Source organism: Melopsittacus undulatus, chromosome 9, assembly GCF_012275295.1.
Source record: "Melopsittacus undulatus isolate bMelUnd1 chromosome 9, bMelUnd1.mat.Z, whole genome shotgun sequence".
NCBI lineage: Eukaryota > Metazoa > Chordata > Aves > Psittaciformes > Psittaculidae > Melopsittacus > Melopsittacus undulatus.
The window spans coordinates 29,714,015-29,732,407 of record NC_047535.1 but is presented as its reverse complement, the minus strand read 5'-3'; the positions used below and the strand labels follow the sequence as shown (position 1 = coordinate 29,732,407).

The 18,393-nt window shown below is 45.5% G+C and overlaps 1 protein-coding gene across 1 annotated transcript in view; it reads left to right on the top strand.

Annotated features, from left to right (window-relative positions):
• LRIG1 (leucine rich repeats and immunoglobulin like domains 1) overlaps positions 1–18,393 on the top strand; it is a gene marked incomplete at its 5' end in the record, with an annotated part of 90,422 nt that overhangs the window by 27,796 nt on the left and 44,233 nt on the right. Inside the window, 2 exon segments of the mRNA XM_034066196.1 lie at positions 8,441–8,512; positions 13,158–13,232. Of these exon segments, the coding sequence (XP_033922087.1) occupies positions 8,441–8,512; positions 13,158–13,232 (147 nt within the window).

The window sequence follows — 18,393 nt, the reverse complement described above, 5'->3', positions numbered from 1 at the left end:
CGTGTTTGTGCTTTGAGGCGATCCTTGCAGCTGATGGCTCAGTGTGTTTCGGAGAGGATCAGCCTCCTTCAGGCAGTGCAGCTTAACGGAAGCAACAAATAAAGTGAAAAATTGCTGCAATTCCATCCGTCTGCTTTAAGCCTTGCAGCATCCCTGTTCCCTGCGTACAATGCCGCCTTTTAGGAGCAGAGGAACATGCAATCCTGATGGGAGGGTTTGTGGTCTTGGTAACTGTGAGCTAAGTGCTGCTAGTATCTTCGGAAGCGGAGAAAGCCTTGTTGAATACCTTGTCATTCGTGCTTGCTTTGTCCAGGCATCCTCAGTTGGTTTGGGTCCCTGCGGGCTGCAGGAAGGGCTGAGGCCATTGGATGGCTTTCAAGTTACTTCACTTATTGAAATCTCACTTTTATTCTTTTTGGAGCGTGGAGCAGTTGAAATGCAGAGAGAACAACTGTTGGGTGGACCAGGATCAACCTTTGGTAAAATGAATATCCTCACACCTTTCCTGATGCTGCAGAGGCATAGCAAGACGTCTGTAAGCACCTGAGTTACCAAAGTGCTTTGCATATATGTTGTGTATTTGCAGCTGTGTGTGATTATGTAGATTAAGCTGAAGCTAATCTTTCTTTAAGAAAAAATTAAAACACTTGAGGTGTTTGGAGGAGATGGTTTTCCAAGCAAAATAAGAAAAAGGCAGCAGAGAACTGCACTTTAGTTTTGCTAAGGTTATTAAAATAGCAGGAAATGGGATCCTAGCTTTTGTCAAAACACATTTGTGTAAACTGAACAGGACCTAAAATAATCTGACAATGCCCTTTTTGAAAGAGACAAGTAAGCCTCTGGAAGCTCCTTGTTTGTAGGAGATGTAGGAGCCACCAGCATTAGTGTAGCATTACCCAATGCTGCTACAACACACTTCTGTGCCCTTCCTCAGCCAGAGTGTGGTCACTCTCTTGTACTGCCTGTTTGAGCCAGGGAGCCAACAGTGATGGAGATACCTACGTTTGCAGCCCTGTGTGAACAGACCAGCTCTGGTAGTACTTTTACCCTTATGTGCCAGATGCAATCTTTGTGCTAGTGAGCAGAAACAATTGTGAGGGCAGAATGGCAGAGGAGGAGGAAGGGCCAGGGCTGAGAATACATCCCTGAGAGTTACTTGAAGCTAATTCCCTAACTCTTTGAACCATATCTATCACACGTTTAAGTTGTACTCCAGCACAATGCTTCTCAGTGATGAGGTTTTAATTAATGTTCTTTTCATTAATGACTGCATGCATCTGCTGGAGTCAGAGTGGTATTGATTCTTTGGTGATCATGCTACAGGAATTTCCTTTAGACAGTATTGTTGGTCGTGACTGAGAGTGATTCATGGTGCAGGTTTCTTGGTGTCTGGATGACCTCTCAAAGTTTGTCTTCACTGTCAAATTAGCTCATATTATGGCTTGAGGGTTGCCCTTAGGTTGACTCCTTTCTGCACATAAAGCCCCTTATATGAGCAGGCTATTAACCCAGGCTAATATGATGCTGCTGCTGCTAATTTGAGCTAGGGCATAAGTAAAGCCTGAGTGAGCACATTCGCTTAGCTGCTAACAGGACTGCTCAATGATGGGGCAGTTTTACCCACGTGGGTGCTCCTTGTCTTTCCAGTGCCCTGCAGGGTCCCCTTCTTCTCTCCAAAGCACACAGAGCAGCAAGGAGCATTCACCTTTGCTGCCCTGTGTTTTGTGGTTCTTGCCTCCTTTTGTCAGGCAGCTCTTGCTGGTGCTTCATGTGAGAGACTTCTGTGCCCCAGCAGTGTCCCTTCTCTTGTAAGCTGGGTAGAGCATAGCCCATCAGGGTGCACTCTAAAATCATGAGGGGTTTGGCTTATTACAGCCATGGGCACCCCAGAAGTTGAGCATTCCAGAGGCTGCACAGCCCAGTCCGTCCAAGTATTGCTCAGCAGTGTGTGAGCTGATGCTCAAGGCTGGCTTAAACACAGGATGTAGTATGGGTGCAGAGCCCTTCAGCAAGGATGGATTGCTGTTCTTTGTCATTACTGACCATAGGCCTGTGATGCGGAGTTTGGGAGCAGTGGAACAGAGGTGAGGGTGATGAGGTACCTGAGGGGTATAAGAATCTGTGATTTTGGTATCAGTTTAGCAGGCTAGATTCAAAGGAAACACAGGAATGGTTGTGTTGGGTTGGGTGGGTGATTTCCTTAAGTCCAAGCTTCGGTTTCTGGCAATGCCTGAGCCACTTCAAATGAAAAGAAATCCTTCAGAAGGTAAATAAGGACTGTGTGTCCATCATGTGAAAGGTCCTCTTGACTCTCATCACTGTGGTGGAATACGCGACTCCATTTGGTGGCCATTTGTTTTGGTGGAAGCTGGAAAATTCCCCTTTAAGGGAAGGTGTTGCTGTGCAGTGCAGATGTAGCTGGCACTAGCTGCAGGAGCTGTTTGGCTACTCTTTCTTGCCTTATGGAAGTAAATTTTGGACTTTTGCTGTGCACAAGGATGACAGAATAGATTAAAGCTGCTTCTTTCCATCCTTACATCCCTACAACCACCTGAATCCTTGCAGTCCCTTTGATCTCTCTGTACTTCAGTGTTAAGCCTCGCATGTCACTGCATACAAGGACTCTGCCATCTCTCTGGGAGCTCATGAGCTTGTTCAAAAGAGAAATTGGGTGTGCTTGCTTTCCTGCACAGCTGTATACTTTTAGCACGGACAGCGTGTTCCCCCTTGTTTTCCTGGCCCCCATCCCCAAGCTAATTCAGCTTCAGCCATGCTTTTCATACCCAGTCAAGTGTGCATGGGGCCTCCATTCCTGTGCAGTAAAGCCATCCACAAACATGTGGGAAGAGGATGGTGTCTATTCAGTAAGCTGCAGACTAGGCAGCTATCTTTCGACAGATTAGCCAAAGGAATTTCTATTGCCGGGCTCAATTGTTCTGGGCCCTCGGCTCCCTTTTGTGCAGGAGCAATGAAAAGTTGTGTTATGACAATGGTTGACAAAGTGTTTAATGAAAGCCACAGTTGGCAGTGGCAGAACTTTGAGCCATCCTCCTTTTCTCTAGTGCCTGTCATCAAAAGGTGGAGAAACGCTTTTGACATAATCTTCTGCACTGACAGATAAATGGTTTTGATGTAAGGGCTGGAAACCTTCACCTCACTAAACAGAATTCAGCCATCATCGTGGTGAGCACAGACCAGGAGCTGCCTGTGTCTCCATTCTTTTGCCTGGCAAGCCAGCCAAACACCTCTCTTTCAAGAGAGGTGACTCTTCTCCATGCTGATCAAGTTCCCAAACAGAGCCTTAACTTCTACATGAGTTCCTGCGCTACCCTGCTTCTTGCCCAAGGAGGCAGGACTGGCATCTCATGGTTCAAAGAGCTTATTGATCCCTCTTTGCTGGCAAGCAGAACCCTTTGTGACAGCGTGATTACTTTCAGGACGTGGTTTCAAGGCAGGCTGTGTACCTGGTTATTTAACAAGGCATTCTTTTTAGTCTCTGCACTGTTCAGTGATCCACAGTGCCATTTTCACAATGTGCACTGAAGGTAAAGCCTGCTTTCTTATTCAGTCTGGAATGGATGAATAGAACAGGGCCCTTCCCATATTGATTTAAAAAGTCCTCAGTTCCTGATCACAGACATCTTACTGACTGGAGGGGGAAAACCCCTCCATTGTTGGATTAGCCAATATAAGGAAGACTTGAAGTATGCAATGGATAAATAACGTGCAGAGTACATCTCATACCATGAAGTCAAAATAAAGTTTGAGAAGATCCACAAACTTCAGAGCAGTGTCTCTATTCAACAAGGAAAAAGCAATCTGAACATTTGAGCCCACTCAAGTTGATGGCTCTATCTTCTCTGCTGTTTGTAGAAGCTTTTGACCTTTGTAAGATGCATCCCTGGACTTGCAGCACAGGCTCTTATCCAGGATTTCTGTTGGCTGTCTGAATTCTGTTTTCTTTCCACAGTTGCCTTGGAGGGATCAAAATACCCTCCCATGAGTAATTCAGTGGAAACATGTACCCATGGAGGGAAGCAGGCAGGACACTGCAGTCTGCTTTCTGTGAGGGTATGTCCACACTTGGGTTTGGCTGACTCCATATGGAGATGCAGATGCCAGGAAATAGGCAGACCACATAAAGACAAAGTCTCTTGGGACTGGCATAAAGCATTGTAGATGATGCTTTATAAACTGCCATGTTGAAGAGATGCCCAGCACTTGACATAGCTCAGGTGGTTTGGAGGACTTCTGGTTTAGGAAAGGACAGGTTTTGCTTTGGGTTTGAGGGCTCGTTGAAGACATTTTAGAGTACTGATGGCAGAAAGATGTGCTCAGTGATCCATTGCACTACTGCACGCCATCAGAGCAAGAGGCTTCTTGAGAAGTGATGTGTTCAGTGCAGTGGGAGAGCAGGAATGTGACAGTTTTCAGCAATGAGACAGCTGTGCCTCTAAGCTTGGCATCTCCAACCAGTCTGCATTGCTAGTCTGCTCAGCTTGATGAGGCTGAGCTGATGGAGATGTTACAGCTCCTGCAGTGCTTTGTACACTGCTGTACATTTGGGACCCATGCTTGGTGGTGGGGGAGTATCTCATATGTACCCATGACCTTAAGTTTTGAGTTCTCTTGATTTGCATTACTGGAGCCCAACCAAGACTGAGGCCTCATTTCATGGCATCAGGCAATCCAAGACAATACCTACTTCAATTTTATTTACAGTCTAAATAGACAAGACAGACAAAGGGTGGCTGTGGAAACAAAAGCTCTGGAGAGGTGATGTGACATGACCCGGTCACCCAGCAGGAGATTAACAGAGACAGGAATAGACAGAGGTTTCCTGACTCCCAGTCCCAATGATCTATGTATTGGAGCATGTTGGTTCGTTCTCCTGTTTGAATTCTGTGACTAGCATGCCAAATACTGTCTGGTGAGGGAATCCATGTTCTGGGAAACACACTCTTTGATTACTAATGCTTCAGGCTAGAAATTCTTGAGCATTTTAATGTCAGTTGAAATACATCTAGTCTCAGAAATGGAGTAAACTGTTTATTTTGGTGTATAAGTTTGACTTCATCTCCTGCTTATTTTGCACTGACTCTGCCTTTCTACCTTTCATTTCCCCATCTGATTTTAAGTGTATTGTGTGTTTGTGGCAGTTGGAGTCGGTAGCATGGGAAGAACAGGAGAGTTTGGCATACAAGGTGGAGTTCACCTGTGCCTTTTGATGAGCCAGCTGCTTGTGCAGTGACTTTGATGTTCCAACTTCTTGAATGGCAGCAACAATAATCAGAAAGTCACTCCTGATGGTGTTAAACTGTGGCCATGAAATCCTTTAATTCACCAAGACATTTGTTCTTTCACTTGTGAACTTTTGAGGTTCATATCACCTTAAGCACTGGTTAAGCCAGGGATCTGATCCCTTTCATGAAGGTAAGGATGATCAGTTTGTGCCTGTGATTTTCAGTGCTTGATTCATAAAATAGCCTCTTAGCTTATTGCAGAGGAATGTTTTGAGGATAAATATGTTACCTTAAGAAATGCAGAGATTTGGAGCAATAGAAGGCATAAAAATACATGAGAACAGGTGGTTTCATGCATGGTCATATCTGGCTGTATTTCCCCCTTACGGTTTGTCACTAGTACTTCTGTGTCAGCTTTATCTTTATTGTCTTGAGCCTGTAGGACATTACCTGTTGTACCGACAAAAAGAGAAAACACGTCAGGCAGGGGCAAGCTCCAACCTGATCTCACTGTGTGGTTTAAAAAAGAAATAGTAATGTAATCTGTGGGCAAATTGCACTTTAATTCATAATTGTGCTATGAGTATGGACTTGGCTTTCAGACGCACTCTGAGTTTAAACTGCAGTTTGACTTTTACTTAGATAAATGCCTTTGAGTTCATAGTGAAATGGATATCTGCTGTAGGCTGGTATTGATTTAAAGGTCTCTTGAGTCTTTTAAAAGACAGTAGGGGCTTACAGGACAGTATATTTTAAAGCTGGATGCTTGGTTAGGTTTTACAGTCCTGTGTAGCTTCAGGTCTAGGTTCATCTTAGAGCCAGCCTGTGTTGTTGATTTGTGGAGCCTTCTTTCACAGCAGGTATTGGCATCAAATCGGACATGTCAGGCAAGACGTGAGGAGCTGCCTTCAGAGCTGGCTGCTCTGAGATGATGGGGAATGGCGTGTGCGTGAGAGCTATTAAATGGTTCCCATGTGCAGGGAACGCTTTGAGGACTTCCCATAAGTGCATTATAGGAGGACAGGTGATCAATAACTGCTTTTTAGCTTGGAAGAGGTGTTTATCGTTTCCTGCTCATCAAGCAAAGTTGGTAAGCTTTGTGGTCTTCCAAGTCTTGGTATTTGTAAGGTTGTTGTGGGGATGGATTTCTCTTTGCAGTACCATGAAGTGCAGTGGGTTAGCACATGCAATTCAAACAGGAGGTCTTTGTCTATGCTCTTTGACCACTGCCCTTTTCTTTATCGGCCTTGTGTCCTCTTTGCCATGGGCAAAAGTTCAGGAGGCGACTTAGGTCCTGTTTACCTGTGTGGCCTCCAGACCTGCATGGGTTCTGTGGACACAGCTTTAGAACAGCACAGAACACACAGCACAGGGAAGATTGGCTGGTTTTCTAGTCAGACTGGCTCAGTGGTTTGAATGAGCAGCTGAGTGTTTGAGGGCTTATCTGAAATCAAGCTGTGAATCTTTTGGGTTGTGTTCATAGGTGCAGTAAGAGGGTGTAACCTCCCTGCAGAGGAGACAGGAGGGTTGAATGTTACCGAGGATTTTACCTGGAGCAGGGTGTGGAGCAGGGTGAAATGAAAGTAGGTCCCCCTCACAATTTCCTTACAACTTGCTGTGGTTGTTCCTCTGCTACTGCCCATCAGTTTACCTCCTCCCTCTTTAGATTACACACTCAGAGGAACGTGCAACTCTGCATACATCATGTTAATTAGGCCTTTTGTTAATTTCCACATCATTAGTCACTTGGTTTTAATTGAGCTGTTCTCTCCTGGTAAGCCCATAGCTGCAGGTTTGACCTGTCGTGTGTGGTGTGCTGATAGTGTGAATCTTGGAGGGGACACTGTGGCTGTGCTGTATGATGCTACAGCAGAGCATGCCAAAGGTCTTACCTGTGGTTTTTGGAGTCCAGCTCTGGGGCCCTCCACACAAGAAGGATGTGGACCTGTTAGAATGAGTTCAGGGGAGGGCCATGAAGATGGTCAGAAGGCTGAATCACATTTCCCTTGGAGACAGACTGAGAGAGTTGGGTTTAGTTCAGCCTGAAGAAAAGAAGGCCCTGGGAAGATCTTAGGGCAGCTCCCAGTGCCTGAAGGGGCTGCAAGAAACCTGGAGAGGGCCTTTGGACCAGGGCCTATAGGGACAAGACAAGGAGGAATGGCTTTAACCTGACAGAGGGGAGATTGAGATGGGCAGAAGTTCTTCCCTGTGAGGGTGCTGAGGCCCTGGCACAGGGTGCCCAGAGAAGCCGTGGCTGCACTATCCCTGTCAGTGTTCAAGGCCAGGTTGCACAGAGCTAGGAGCAAGCTGGTCTAGGGGAAGGTGTCCCTGCCTGGGGTAGGGGAGCTGGAACTGGGTGATCTTGAAGGTCCCTTCCAACCCAACCCATTCTATGAGCTGGTTCTTTATTTGAATTATTTTGTGCTTGCTGTCGCTAGCAATCCTTGTAGTGGGTCTCTTCCAGAGGCACGTTGAGCTCTGTCTGTGTTTCCAAACAGGGGTGTCCCACAAGACAGTTCTGCTCTCCCACCAGGCTGTTTCCAGATAATACAACCTATTTGCCATCCATCAGTGAAGTGCTATAATATGATCTGGATTTATGTTGTCAGTTGGTTCATGTTGTTGAGGACCAAAGTGTGCACTGCTACATGAGTAGCTTTAATCACTGATTAAAAAAACATGTGATCTAAAATATCTGGATAGAAAATGTAGACTATATTTTATGTTTATACCTATAGTAAGTGTGCATACCTACGTGTATTTATTTTGTACGTGACACAGCGGTCTGTGAAAATACTCTGTGTGAATACAGCTATAAAATATTTAGCAGAAGGTTTGCTGATTGCTTCAGTTCAGACTCTAATTTGTCAGGAAATACCCTATTCATCTGTGATTAGTCTTGTGGTTGTGAATAACCAATAGAAGAATAATAAATGTAATTGTGCAATATAAAGACAAATTAAAACCACACTAATGCAAGAGAGGAAAAAGCCTAGGGAGAGCTAGATAACATTCTGAGCATGGAACTTAACTCATTCATGTATTGAACAGGAAGGTGCTGCCCTGCCATGTTCAAGTGCTCGTGTTTAAAACAAATCGAACCGCACCCTCCCAGTGCAATCCAGAGTAATGAAGTGTGTGTTTTTGTGAGCACGGTAACTGCGCTATGCTGATCCCACTGTCTCTTCTTTTAACAGAAACCTGAGCTACAACAAGTTGACGGAGATTGATCCTTCTGCCTTTGCAGAGCTGTCGAACCTGGAGGAAGTGTAAGTGTTCTTTCAGATCATTTAAACCTGTGCTTTGCCAGGGCGCTTTGTGTGCCAGGAGGAAATGGTATGTAAGAGAGTGCCTTCCTTTAGTTAACTTGAACGAGCAGATCGGACTTGGTGCAGTGTTTCGTTTACTCCACATTGTACCTGTGCTGGGGGTTTCTAAACTAAACAGTTAGGAGAACACACCATCCCAGTTGAAACAGCACGGCTGTTACTGGAAGTCATCGGAGTTTACCTCCGTCAGTCTTGTGCAATGCTCAGCTAACACACCTGAACATACACACAAAGCTTCTTGCTGAAAGGTTAACCCTGAAGCAAGGCAGAACAGCCTGGATTGTGATACCTGATGCCAACCTAACCCAAATCTCCCAGGAAACAAAGGTGTAGTGTAGTGGATAACAAAGCACTTAACTGTGTCTCCTCCTCTCTGACATTTGTGCTCCTTTTTGGAACCAGAACAAGTTCTGTTTGAAGCCTGCTAGGTGAGGCTAAAACAACAGAGCTGTCTTCTCCTTTGGTGGGGGAAGAGAAGGAGCCGGTGATGGTCCCTGTGGCTGTGCCAGACCCTCCTTGCTGATAGAGAAACCTTGTTTAGGGAATCACAGGATTTCCTGGCCCTTGATCTTTGCTCAGCACTTACACTTGCAGAGGAGCTGTGCTTGTCAGTGGTTCCTGGAGCTCTGATTTTGGGGTTTGAAAACCGAAAGTGACTGAAATTGCAAGTGGTGGGTTGAGGTAATGAGCTCATATTTGAATGGTGAATCGCTGGCATACTTGAGGTTTGGGCTCTGTTTGAAGAGCTACTGATGCCTCATGGGAAGCTGAAAAAACATTTCCTTTCTGAAACAATACCGTGCTCTGTGTATATCATGCATTTTCTCTTGTCCACTGTTTGTTTTCATTAAAGTGTTGGCTCTGAGGCTTGTGGAAGGGCCAGATCCTGCTGTTCTTAAATAGGCAAAAGGGTTTGCTATGGCAGGAGTTCTGCCTGACTGATGTCTACAGGATTGGAATGTGCAGACCACGTAGCATCTTGCCCCTGGCTTCCCTGTTTACACTAATAGTAAGGACTTGCTAGGGATCATGATCAAGTGAGGAGTGCTTACAGTGTTCTGAAATCAGTTTGTCATGAGAGCAGTCAGGGAGGGGAGAGAAAGTGATGCAGGTCAGTGAAACCCTGCCTACAGGATCTGTTTTCTCAGCTTTAAACTGTGGAAAGCCTTAAATTGCTCTGTGCTTAAAGAAGAGAATTGCAGCCTTGATCCCATGAGCCTTTAGAATTATCCTAACATGATTGTGGCTTAGCAATAGCTTTTATTTGTGGAAATGCCTGAAGGCATGTGACTTCAGGGAGCGTGGGGCTGGGAAATGTGGGGGGGTTCTGATTCCTTAGGCAGGGAGCTCCCTATGCAAAGTGCTGCACGTGTGTAAAGCAGGACAAGCCCTGCATGGAGCATCCACTAAAAGAAGGGTTTGGGGTAGGTAAGTGATGCAGCCTGCAAAGTAATAGTGCAGAGAAGAGCTGCTTGCTGTGTCAGGGTTAGGTAAAAGGGAGAGAGCAGAGGAGTGAGTAGGAGGGAAAAGGGAGCAGTCAGAAATGGGAGACTGGGAGGGAGGCAGAGGTCTGGAGCAGAGCCTGGAAGGCAGGCTCTGGAAAGTGTGAGGGAGAAGCTCTATTAAAAGCCCTATCTACCAATCTTGGTTGCTTTTGAATAATAGCTAAACCACAGACCACTGAAATAAACTGCATTTCACAAAGAGAACCACATCTGTGCTACCCGAGCATCTCCTCTCTGAGAGTGGGGTTTTTTATTAAGCACTTTACAAACAGTCATGAAACAAGTATCGTGCTGTAGCATGTCCTGAGAGCAAGATAGTGTTTTGCTGTGCACACTGTGCTGGGCAAACCAAGTCACCCTCAGGGGAAGACATTGCCCCAAATAATAGATGCATTGATAAGACCTGAAACCTCCCATGGTGCTACCAACATGGTGCCTGTAGTTCCTGAGCCTTACAGATAAGGCTCGAAGTTCTCTGTTTCTCTGCATGTGAATAGTAAGTGTGATACATTTTGAAAACCTTTAGTTTTCCCTTGATTTTAAGAAAATGCCTGCAGACCGAAAGATTTAAACTCCATCACTTATCTTGGGTGCTCTGGTTTTGCTTTACTGAGATTGTAATAAAGTTACAGCTGTATTTACCCTAAATTTTTCCCTTTCCCTGGGTGGGGTGAAGGCTTGAGAAGCCTTTTCCCCTTGAATATTTAAGTCTTTGGGGTGAAATTTAGTGGTTCAAAGTTATATGAAACCCACATGCTCTGAAATAAGTAGCTTTATGCTGATAGAGGCTCAGGTGGTAGGGCTGGGGTGGGACATTACTTCAGGTCACTAGTGCTCCTCCTTTAATAACAACCCCCGGGGTCTGTCCATTCCCATCCCTTCGTTGAAAGGGTGGGATGGAGGGTGCTGCTTGGAGGTAGATGCTGTGGTCCTTTCTGGAGCTTCCTCAGGTCATATGGATCACGGGACCCATGAAAGTGATGGCTGCACAGCTCTCAGGTTTTCCAAGCTCATTTGTAACAGAGAAGTAGTAACTGTGCTGCAATTCCTCCCCAAACAACTCACCTTTTATTTGCTAAAGTGCCTTTCACTGGAGGCTCTGGAGAGCTGTGCTATTTTTGAGCAGGCTCCATTTCAGCTTGACACCAGCCTGGCAACTGGACCGTAAATATTTTATATGGGTGGCCCCCCTCCTCGTCTGCCTCCGCATCCAAAGGCAGCGGGTTTGTGTCGTCAAAGGGGAGGGATGGGGAGGAGGAAGGAGGCTGAAAGCTTAAATTTGTTGAGCCTGGCTCTTCTGTTTTGGCTGGTTTTTGCCTTCCCCTCTTTTTTGTTCCTTTATATGGGAGAAGGACAAGATGGGAGGGAAATCAAGGCAAACACTGAGTTAGCTGTCGTCTCTGTATTGACACCTGGTGCATGTGAATGATGAGAGAAAATGAGGTGGGAAAAGCACTTCTGACCTGACAGGAGGCTGATAGATGAAAATTACACTTATGTCAGAGGAGGGGTTGACCAGTTAGATGCTGGTTGGCACTGGAGCTGCTTAAGCAGAGCTGACCTAGGCTAGGGCAGGGTAAGCCTACCTGTCCTCTTCCCATGCTGTTTCAAAAGATGCTCACTTGGATGTTAATGAAAACACGCATAGATAGAAACAATATGCTCTTTCCAGCTAGCTTTGTGTCTTCGAAAGCTCTATATCCTTGCTGTAATATGAGCAACAATGAGCTTTTAGTTGCAAAGTGGAGCTCCATGCTGCATTGCAATGCATCTGGCTTTATTTTTCCCTGTTACGTTTTAAGGTACGGGTATAGTGTCAGAGTCAGAGCTGAGCCCAAGGAGAGCTTTTATATGAGAAGTGCCTGGTACTCCTCATGAAATCAAATCCCTTACCTGCTCTCGGAGGAGTCAGAAGGAAGTTCTGGGATGGATGTACTGCTGCCCTCTCTCACCTTCCAAAAATCATTTTCAAGGAAAGAAATAAAAGAATCACCATAATCTAGGATTGCCTGACTCATGCTGTGTCTTAACTGCACTGTGGTCCCCTGCCTGCTGTGGGGATGCTCTGCTTCTTGCACCCAGTGGTGGTCAGAGCAGAAGGGAATGGTTTAAAGGCAGTGTCGGGAGACCCAGCAGGGCTCTGCCTCAAGCAGTTGCTGATCAGAGGTGGTTGGGGTCCTGTGGAGCTGCCGTGTGCTGCCCGGCTCAGCTTTAATCACTTCGGCATGTGGCAGTGGGGAGCAAGATGGCTGAGAAATTAGGTAATTCTCAAGCAGGCAGACAAGCGACTGTTACAGTAATTAATTGACTAATTCACCATACAAACAAGGGCTCTTTAAACCAAGGAAGAGCTGGTCACATGGTGAGGATCTGTTTTCAGTCAGAAAAACACTTCAAACATTAGGCCATTGAAGGGACATTCTTATACCACAGTTTCCAGCAACAGGGCTGTGTCTGCAATTGCCATTAGCCCTGGGGGGCTGCATGGTGCTCCCTGGCTGGAGCAGGTCACCTGCATTTGGTGGCTTTGCTGTGCCCACGGTGGGTTTTATGTGTGTGTTTGCGGCTTTGTGTGACTGCCCTTGTGGGATTTGCATGATGTGGGGAGAAGGACTGAGACCACCATTCTGCATGGCCATGGCACCTTGGCCTGGCATGGAGGGGCAAGTAAAGGCTGCTTTGTGGAGAGGGAGTTAAGCTCCTTGTCCTGAGGATGGGAGTGGGTGCAGTCTCCTGTCTCAGGCTTGGCTCCATGATGACTGGAAACTCAAGTTGGAGTGGCATAAGGACCTTCCTTGGTGGCTTTGCTTAGGGAAATGGGTGGAAGGGGGGATAAAAAGCCTTGGTTTTGTGAAGAAGGTTCTGTGGGACCAGTTATGGTGCTTTTCCTTCACTAAATGGTTGGGTTTGGAGGATAAGGTGGGACCGCTGGGGAGATCGAGACAAACCCCTTAATGCCAAAACATCAGCATTCCTGGGGAGTCACGGGGGCTGGATAAAGAAGTGCTGAAGCCATCCCCTGCTCCTCCATGCGTGGTTTTAGGCTGCCTGATTCAACAACTAATCTGTGTTTGTTGCAGGCGACTGGACAACAATGAGCTGACCACCATTCCCTCCCTGGGACCTGCTGCTTCCAGTGTCCGATCCCTCCACCTGTAAGTCACTGCTGCTCTTCTGGCTTTGGGTGGTTTATGGGGTAGGTTTAGGTGCCACTGATGGAGGGTTTTGTGTGTGTCACACTTGCTTCTGTTGACTCTTCACATTTCATTATCAGGTTTGTGGGCACCTCAATGAAGGAACATGCAGAGTGGTGTTCCTTGTGTGAGGCTGTGCTCAGTTGCTGCTGTGCTTATTTATGGTCAACAGTAACATGTCATATCAGAAAATTCCCCAGGTTACTGCATATTGAGTAAAATCACATTTTTTCTCATCTGCCTTTGAGTTTCAATCATTATGTCATACTCGTGCTGTGTTAAAAGGGTATATAGTTTTACCTTTATTGTGGATTTTTTTTTTCATGTGGTCCTGTTCTAATCTCTTCTCTTAAAACCATTCCCATCTTAATCCATCAGGGAACTCATTCCAGACCCATTTTTATGGTCTCTTTCAACTTTTTTCCCCTCCTTTTGAAAGGGTGATTGGTGACTGTAAGGGTATATCTGCAGAAGCTTTGAAGTCCCTAACTCTTTAGTAGTTTAGGTGCCCACAAAGTGTTAGACACCTGAGAGCCCTTGTGTATCTGCTCTGAGGTTCTTAAGGATGCTGCAGAAGAGAATAAAGACATTATAGTTTCAAACTACTTATACCTTAAGAATTTGGATTTCTAGAATTACTTTTGCATGTGTCTGCTTGTAATGCACACCAAGAAGGAATTTTGCTGAGCTATACATGATACCTCCCAGATTCCTGGGAAGGAGAAGTGGTTATAGCTAATACGAACTCCAGCAAAGTGCATGAGCAGTTCAAGTGATGGCTTCCAGTGTTCATGGCCTTGCAGTGTGGCATATTTGCTATGGGTTTGCCTCTCCTTGTGGAAGATGCCCATGTCCGTACTACCAGGTGATTGGCCTCTCATGCTCAAAAGGCTGTGATTTGCTCTGAGGCACTGAAAGTACATTCCTGTTCCTTAAATGAAGGACAGAATTGGGTGAAATGAACTGGCACTGTTCCTGCTCTTCCATTAGGCAATGTTAAAATATGCAAAGCAGACAAACTCCCTCACTGACTTAAAATTCAGGTTAAGGATCTTAGCTTCAAATTGGTGTCCATATCTCACTCCTGGGGTGAAGTGGGTTGAACTTCGGTTTGAGATATGGCTCCTTTCATCTGGTTCTTGGGTATACAGTGTTCCTGCAGAGCTCATGAAGAGCCTAAGTGCTCCTCTGCTATCACGAGCACTGGATCTAGCAAGTGTTGTCTCTATTAAATGCATAACTAACCACTTCACCTCCTGGGTGGAGGGGGGTGGCTTGTGTCTCAGCACTTACCAGACCTGTCAAATAAGTCATGTGCAGTTGGTGTGAAACCATCCTGTTTGATTCCTGCCTCCTGATGCTGCCTCTTGCTGCTTGTGTGACCACATGTGAAGCCTGGATGCGTGATCTGGGGGCTGCTGGCTGCAGAGCAGGGTGGTAGCTCCCTCCGAGCAGGGTCCCCTTGTTTAAGGCACAATCCCCTGACATGAGAAGCCATCTGCCTGCCACTTGAACTGAGCTCACCAGCCTATGGTGTAACCCAATGTGTGATGCACTGGGACTCAAAAAGAACTCCAGAACTCTGATTTATGGGTGGGATAGCTTGCGCACAGTTTACCATCCAGGATATAGTTTTAGGCCCCCCAAATTGACTTTTCTTTCTCACGAAGTCTATAAATGATCTGAGTTTCACAAGCCCCTGTTGTTATTTTTGCTATTAATTTAGCTATTGGCAAAGGCCCAAATTGCCGGCGCTTTGGGGTTTTTATTCCTGAAATGAAGTAAGCAGTTTGGAAAGGAGGAACACTGACTGGTAGAAGGCAGTAGATTTACAGCTCCTCTGAAATTTCAGAGTGATGCAGAAGGAAGAGGAAGGTACAAAGCCAAATGATAAAAGGACGGTGTTCTAAAGAGACCTGCTTAGGATCACTTTGCAGAAATCTGTAGTGCTCTCCTCAGCTGCTACACATAAATAACTCTGATAGTGGGATTTGTAATGCTGCTGTCATACCTCTGCAAGAAGGAGCTCTTTGTTTAGCTTGTTTCAGAGAATGCCACTTCCCCCCTTGCATTTCTTTTTAATTTTTATCAGAGGTAAAAATAATCTGAAAGCTGTTTTAAAGAACCTGCTTTAATCGATGCTGCTAACTTGCATTGCAATGATTTGCTGAGGAAATGAAGCTTTCTCCATCCTTGGGAGTCTTTAAATCAATCTTGTGGCTTCTTAAAAGATGGTCCTTCGGTTCAACTCTGGGTTAATGGGCTTGATACGCAAATTGTTGGGTAAAGTTCTTTGGCCTCATGTGATGTAAAGAATCAGATAATATGGTCATACTGGTTTCTTCTGGCCTTCGAATCTGTGAAGTAATAATTGGGGAGGCTGCCAAACCAAACCCAGGGCGAAGACTCATAATGAAGACTGTGTACTGAGGAACTGGTTTATATTTAAGTGTATAGTGTTACAGTGTATTCTTACTGCTAAAGAAAAATAAATACGTTTCCTCTTTTTTTTTCTCAGTGTTTAGAAATGTGTGAAGTGTGTTTACCTCAGAAACCTCTGAAGTAGGTCTTGTATATTGCATGTGGTTGAGTATTTCCAAAGGGCTGCAAATGCATTATAAAACCAAGGGTTGTATCTTTGTCACTCAAAACAACCCCTTTGAATGAGTTACTTCATATCCTACTCTTCCTAAAGTAGGGAAGAGACTTTTTTTTCCAAGAAGGTTTCTTTTAATGAGCTTGATGGCTGTTCTGGAGTTTCCCATACCTGTCTCCATCACCCCAGTCTTGACTCCCACTTATGTGTGGACCATGGGCCAGTTATGTTTATATGTAAGCATGTGGGAATCTGTTGGAGAAACAGTTCTCAAGGTTCTTTACAAATCTTTGGGTGTTTCAGGCTGCAGATGGATGCAGACATATGTATCAAACATGCTATGCCCCATTATACTGCCGTGAAGTTTGGTTCAGCTTAATTATTCCTTGAAGAGCCAGTTTGTTTCCCTTGCACATTGAAAATACTGCCAAAGTTGTTCATCTCGACAAGAGCAAACATAAGGGACTTGATAAGGCTTTTAATAGAACAGAAGGGGAAAATAATCTTACGTACGGGTTACCAAATAAAGACAGACATTAAATGCAAACATCTGTTAGTGTGAACAAAAGCCAGGAAATTCAGCTGGGAGGGGGAGAGACCGAGTCTGGATTCATTCCGAAATTACATCGGAGTAGCTGAGAGGAGAATCTTGCCTGAAATTCCCACAGCATTTGTAATTTAGCTACAGTTCCTAGACTTGGACACTTGGGAGTTGATGGCAGGATGTTTTCACTGACATGCTCTTGGCTGAGGATTTCCCTTCCCAGTGTTCCCTTCTCCTCTAACTCAAGTGCATTAACTCTGTAGGTTCTTGAGGAGGCTGTTACTTGATGTGATGGGGAAGGGGAAGGTGGAAGAAACCATTTATTTCCAGCAGACCAGAGTCTGTATCCCGACTCCTCAATAGCTTGTGTGGAGAGTCTCAGTCTTGCTAGCAAGCCAGGTAAAGAGGAGGACCTGAGCTGCTGTCAGTTTTGTGTGGGCACAAGCTCAGCCCTTAAGCTGGGGCTTGTCTGCCACTGCTTGATCTACCTGCATGTGTGTCAATGCATCTTCAGGGGCATTTCAGATGTCTGCATGGGATAACAATGATGGATCTTTGTCCTCTGCCCTGACTCCAACCTGACCAACCTGATGCAGTCAGCATCCACCAATGCAGGCATGCCAGCACAGGCTGTTCCACAGCTGTAGAGCTCAGTGGAAAGCTTGCTAACCAGACCTCCGAAGCAAGCATGGTAAACAGAGCACACTGTACTGCATCCTTAGCTGGCTGGGAATTAAGGAAGTTAACAGTTTAAACACTTACAAATAACATTAGTTTCTTTCACTCTTAAGTCTTTTAAGCCCCTGACCATTTAGGAACAAAGGGGATAGTGACCCACGGCAGTAGGCTGTGTGTTAGCAACGGTCAAAGCTGCTTGAGATGCTTTGGCCCCATGATCTTGCTCTCAATAAGCACAGATAACAAGGAAGTCAGAATAGGGATTTTTGGAGCAAAAGAGTGTGAAATAGGATTAGCTGATTCACAGAGGATGCAGTGACACTGCAGCGTATTTACTGGGGAGAGTGAAATCAATAGGACTACTCTGCTGCCAAACTGAGCATAAAAGTCTCTTGAAGAAAATCAATCTTCTTTACAGGCTCATTAATGTGAAGATCAATTCACATTAAACTGTAATTAAACAGAGAGGGCTAATGGGAGAAGGGTAAGTGATCTACTGTGCCACAGGCAAAATATATCATGTAAAATTTGAAAACTAAATACATGGAGAATTGGAAAGCTGGGAGTGGCAGGGAATGTGCTAAATCTGCTTGAACGGAGTGATGAGCTCGAATGTGGATTGGGGCAGCATGGTCCTTGTTAGAGGAAAGCTCAGAACTGCTTCATCTGTACTGTTTATGGAGCACAGCTCAAGCCTGGGCTGGTTTCTACACGAGGTCTGAGCTCACTTCATGTTCCTGACGAGGCCAGAGTATGAACCTCTGTGTAGGCGGTGTTGATAGTTGGGAAGTTTGGGTTTAAATGAAGAATTGAGATTGGAGCTGATACAACAGTGTAGAGGTAGCCTTGGAGGCCATTTGTGGCCTGGGATCCTGCTGTGCTAATGCTGTACAAACAAAACAACTGCCTTGATCCCCAAGAGGCTTAGTCTGCAAGTCATCTTTGCTGGAGTTAAGAAAGGATGATCTAACAATTAGAAGTAAGGAGAATACTCTGTTAATTCCATCTGGGTCACAGCAAGTGGTTTTGTACTCATAAGCACAAAATCCAGATGACTCAGATGCAGCCGTGTGCGGGGTCCTGTTGAAGTCAGCAGGCTCTTCTTGTGTTCAGGACATGCCTTGGGCAGCTCAGAAAGCTTCTCTACCTCCCATGCTTCCTCGTTACTTGCACAAGGAAAACTTTCTCTGGTGTATATGCAGGTGTAGATCCATCAGTGGGAGCACATGCACCCCCATCCCTGCTTGCATCAGTTCTTAGGCAGTGTAATATCTACAGGGACCATTTGTCTACTGTTTACTCGA